At 39.4% G+C, this 4,616-nt stretch overlaps 1 protein-coding gene across 1 annotated transcript; it reads left to right on the top strand.

The window, feature by feature from the left end:
* Positions 1 to 1,164: 1,164 nt before the first annotated feature.
* LOC103962220 (FCS-Like Zinc finger 6-like) lies at positions 1,165 to 2,729 on the top strand. Its single transcript, XM_009374903.3, has 2 exons — positions 1,165 to 1,705; positions 2,253 to 2,729. Exons 1-2 carry the CDS (start codon positions 1,362 to 1,364, stop codon positions 2,380 to 2,382), a joined length of 474 nt encoding a protein of 157 aa, XP_009373178.2. The 5' UTR covers positions 1,165 to 1,361; the 3' UTR covers positions 2,383 to 2,729.
* Positions 2,730 to 4,616: the final 1,887 nt, after the last annotated feature.

Raw genomic sequence — 4,616 nt, 5'->3', positions numbered from 1 at the left:
ATTTCACATTCTACATCCTACATTTGATCAATGGAAATTGAAAAGGGTACAATCTATCGAATTTCAAAAGACTCGCTCTTTTCGGCGCCAAGTACTGAGCTTCTCGTCAAGATGAGCGCAGTAGAGGAACTCGTGATTCGGATTCGGAAGCACATCGAGAAACTTGCCGCAGCCGCGAGACAATGTGGCGGAGAAAAGCGGCGTCTCACACTGCAAATCGAACACCACCAGCTATATCGGGAACAAGACGAAAAGAATGTGACGCCACTATGGCGAGAATGCAAACCTCACGGCATAGATCGGGAACGCCGCCGAGGCCGACGACGAGTTCCCGGAGACTCCACCGGCCAAGTCTCTCTCCAGGTTTAGCAACTCGGTGGAGTCGGTCCGAATCTGAAGCTCCTTGATGAAGACATTGGATTCTGTCTCGCTTAACATGGTGACAGAGAGCAAGAATCCTTTGAGCCCGACGACACAGAAATGGCGCGAATTGAATGGGTCACGGCGGATGCAGGAGAGAATTTCAGGCGCCGCGTCGTATTTCCAGAGGCATCGGCCGGTGGAGCTGTTGTAGAGGGAGAGGGAAAAAGGGACGAAGATGAAGATGGGGAGGAGACATAGATGGGGAGAATTTCGGTTCTTCCTCCTTCTCCTGGGGGAGGCGGGTGGGGTTGGGGGGTTAGGTTTTCAAATTTTTCAAATTTCTATCAAAATTTTTTTAAGCAGGAAGAAGATGAAGATGGGGAAGAGAGAGGGGGGAAGCGACAACTAAGGTTTTTTTTTTTTTTTTTTAATTTGATTTATTATTTTAAAAAAATATTAAATATTCTTTTTAGTTTTTAATAATTTTTTAATAGAAAGTGGTTTTCAAATCAAGCCACATCAGCAAAAACTGATGGAGGTCTGATATTGTCACAAATTCGTAAGATGTGGTATAACATTGTCAATTTTAAAAAATAAGGTATGAAATTGTCGTGATCCCAATAATTGAGGTAGTTTTATGTACTTTATCCAATAAATAAATAAAAAGCATCCAAAGCTCCATTTGCCTTTGAATTAAACAAATAAAATAAAATAATTAAAGTGCTGGCGTGGATTTTTCCTTTCATGCAAACAGCTCACTCTTACAAATCACAAGTCACAGGTCACAAGACTCCACAACCCTCAATCTCCATTAAGAACTGCAACAACCAACGGTCCAGATTTGCTCCACAGTTTCTGGCTCTTCTTTATCTTCCCCACCTTCGCTTCACCCCCTCTCACTCTTTGCCTCTCTCTCTCTCTCTCTCTCCAGAGATTTAGAGAGAATAGCAGTTTGTAGCCTTTTCAGGTTGTTAGTAGTATAAGCAGAGAGGAGAAAAATGTTGTTGGGGAAGAGACCAAGGCCTCCAATGAAGAGGACCACAAGCATGTCAGAAATCACCTTCGATCTGAACACCATTAGTACTGGGGCACCTCATTCTCAACCGTCCGATCCCAACAACCCTTATCAGCCTCCGGCCTTATGGAGCAGTGGTGGTGGTGGTGGTGGTGGGCTTGATGGGTTGGATCAACGGCTTATGATGAAGTTGCCTTCACCATCATCAGCATCGCCAGGAAACCACAGAAGAAGTTCTGCTGATTTTGGAGAAACTGCCCACTTCTTGAAGGCTTGTGGTCTCTGCAAACGCCGTCTTATTCCCGGCCGCGATATTTACATGTACAGGTATTCTTCTTCTTCATTAGAAATTTACTAGTAATTTTTCTAGTGATATTTCTACATATTTTGTCTCCATTAATTTTTCGAATTTACCTTTATTGGTCTAGTGATATTTTTATCTATTTTGTTTGACGAAAATAAGTTCATGTTCAATTCCTCGCATAATAATCATGAGGTTGCTTTTATGAGAAACTTTTTTGTACCTAACGGTTTTTCCTCTTAATTTGCTCTTAGAAGTTTAGAAAGAAATATTTTAGATAATATGCTATTAATTAATTCTCGAAATCCAGTTAATAATTTTTGGACAAATTGAGGGTTATGTCAACTGTATGCCAGACAAGGTTATGGATTTGTTTTCACTTTTCTGTCAAATTAATTATTTTTCATGAACATTTCTTACTTCTTGCTTTTTTACCATTTTTAGTATTGATCTAATAATCTCCCCGGATATTTGTTTTTCTTGTTTTACTAGGATACGCAGTAAATATGCCAAAATTAGGAAATCGTATTTAATTAACTGTGACTATATATATAATTTCTTTTTCTTTTGCAGAGGTGACACAGCTTTCTGCAGTCTAGAGTGCCGGCAGCAACTGATGAATCTTGATGAGAGGAAGGACAAGTGTTCTTCCATCGCTGGACACCAAGTCTCCGCCAAAGGCGAAACCATGGTCGCCTTGTAGGGTTGTCGACCCGAACACAGAACCATCTTTGCGAGCTTTGCTCATATGAATATATAAGCATAGGGTTTTGGGGGGTGGGGTGGGTAGTGTGGCGTGGGGGAAGAGAGAGGGGGCATGGAGCGGGGCGGGCGGGGGCGGGGGTAGATGTTGGGGGAAGTTGTTAATTAGGTACGTTGCATGAAAAAAAGGGGAAAGATTTTGAAGCCCTGTAGTCTTGATTATATATGTGGATTAACCTCAAGTGTGTACTTATCATGTTTATGGTTTGCTCCCTCTTGTTTTCATATCGGTAGTACCGGAAGAAAATTGAAAATTTACAGGGTTAATTGAATCTTCCTTATATTATACATCTTTTTGTTTGATTTATTTACTGGGATTTGGATTTCATTTTCAGTGGCATATATATATATAATTGCTATTAATACTCCAAAAATCGCATTTTGTACTCCAAACTTTTTATAAATAAAACATATAATGAAATATTTGGAGTGCTAATAACAGTTTCATATATATATATATATTACTATTTGAGTGGTATCAAAGCCAATTAGTGAGAGAATCAATGCATATCTGGGTCGGTTGTGGCTTGAGTTAGATGGTAATTTTATTTTTGGTCAAGAATAGAATGATATTTTACAATGGTGGAAATATGTTGTGCTCTTATATAACGGTATGGGCTCGAACTCGATCAGTGGCTAATCTAACATCTAACTTATTAACGCTATCGCTTGACTCAAAAGAAAAATAAAAAAGTAGAATGGTATTGGATTCCAATAGATTCACTTTCTTTTGTAACTTTTGTAATAGTAGTACCCCCTCGATTTTCTAGTTTTTTTGTTTTTTAAGTTTATGTTTTTTACAAACAAGATAATTACAATAAATTTAACTAAGTTACAAAAAGGATATTCGAACTTACCTGCTGAGATGAAACATTCTAGCAAACTTGATTAAACCTAAATTAAAGAAAAACAGAAAAAGCTTCCCTCAAATTTCTATTTAATTCGTTGAATAAAAAAAGGTAAAAGAAATAGGTAGTCCAACTCAGAATGGAGAACAAATTTAATAAAAAAAAGGAAATTTTTATTTAAATCCAACTATCTTATCTTCAAACCCAACTTAAATATTTTTGCCATTAAATTCTTCATTTTGCCCCAACGTTATTTAGAAAGTAAAATTAAATTAAAAGAACACGAACCCACATATCTGCCCATCACTTTTCGGCGTCTTCTTCACTGACGCCGATGTGAATCTCTTGTTGCCAGCGTCTCTTAACCACCTCCTCTTTCATATTATCTCCCTCCTCATTTGTCCTTCTCCCTCCTCTGTTTCTCATGCTCTTCAATTACAACACCGGCGTCGGAGGCCTACAAGCATAGTCGAAACTACGTGAGGGTGAGGAGTGGCGGCCGCCCCTCCCTTCACTGGAAAACATGCCTAGGACCGCTTCGATTGAAGCTTGCACAGGTGGTGTGTCGTGGTAGTCCTTGGCTGAGAAAGAGCTCCTTCCTGCAACTTCCATGTCAGGGCGTTTGGCATACGTCGTCGAGTCCGTACAAATGGAGACCAAAAGCCGTACGTCGACGAGTGTGGTGCTTCTGCTGCCGTTCAACTACTTGAAGCTACGTTTTCCGCAACTCATTCAAACAGTCGGAGACGTGAAGATCAAGAGCAAGAATCCGAAGCATAGTGCTTGATAATGTAGAGGAGAAGCAGATTGAGAAAACTCAGGCGTAGAACTTCCTCTCTAGTTACAAGTTTTCGAGTGGTACAGAATCGGCAATGCGGAGAACCACAAATGTCTATGACCGAGAAGGGATGGCGGAGTCGTCGACGAGGAAGGCGTTGAGCCGAAGAGGGATCATTTATCTTCGAAGTCAAAAGTTGTGGAAACTGAATGGTGTGCCATACAAGGCGGTTGTGATGCTAAAAGAATTTGAATTGAAGTTGCCATGGAGAATCGCTGATGAATCTTCCGTGAGGTTTGAGGTGGAAGAGAACCACTGGGAGTGGAAAGAGATTTCAGTTTTGTTTATTTTTTTTTTTTCCAGTTTTAATCAAAGGGTGAATTAGGAATTTTAAGAAAATATTTTTTGTATTGAGTGTAGAAAGAGGTTGAATGAGCTCCAATAAAATTTCCCTAAAAAAAACTCAATCAAGTTTATGAATATTTTTTTTCTTTAGTCTAATGGTTATTTAAATTATGAATTGGTCAACATGCTAAAATCAGACCAAAT

Source organism: the organism of the source record quoted next, unplaced genomic scaffold, assembly GCF_019419815.1.
Source record: "Pyrus x bretschneideri cultivar Hongxiangsu unplaced genomic scaffold, Pyrus_bretschneideri_v1 Contig17, whole genome shotgun sequence".
NCBI lineage: Eukaryota > Viridiplantae > Streptophyta > Magnoliopsida > Rosales > Rosaceae > Pyrus > Pyrus x bretschneideri.
Note: the sequence above shows the minus strand (reverse complement) of the source record. Positions and strands in the feature narration are given on the sequence as shown.

Coding starts and splice junctions, on each gene's coding strand:
- LOC103962220 (XM_009374903.3), top strand. CDS start 1,362: ATGTTGTTGGGGAAGAGACCAAGGCCTCCAATGAAGAGGACCACAAGC. Junction 1,706..2,252: donor CGCGATATTTACATGTACAG/GTATTCTTCTTC, acceptor TTTCTTTTGCAG/AGGTGACACAGCTTTCTGCA.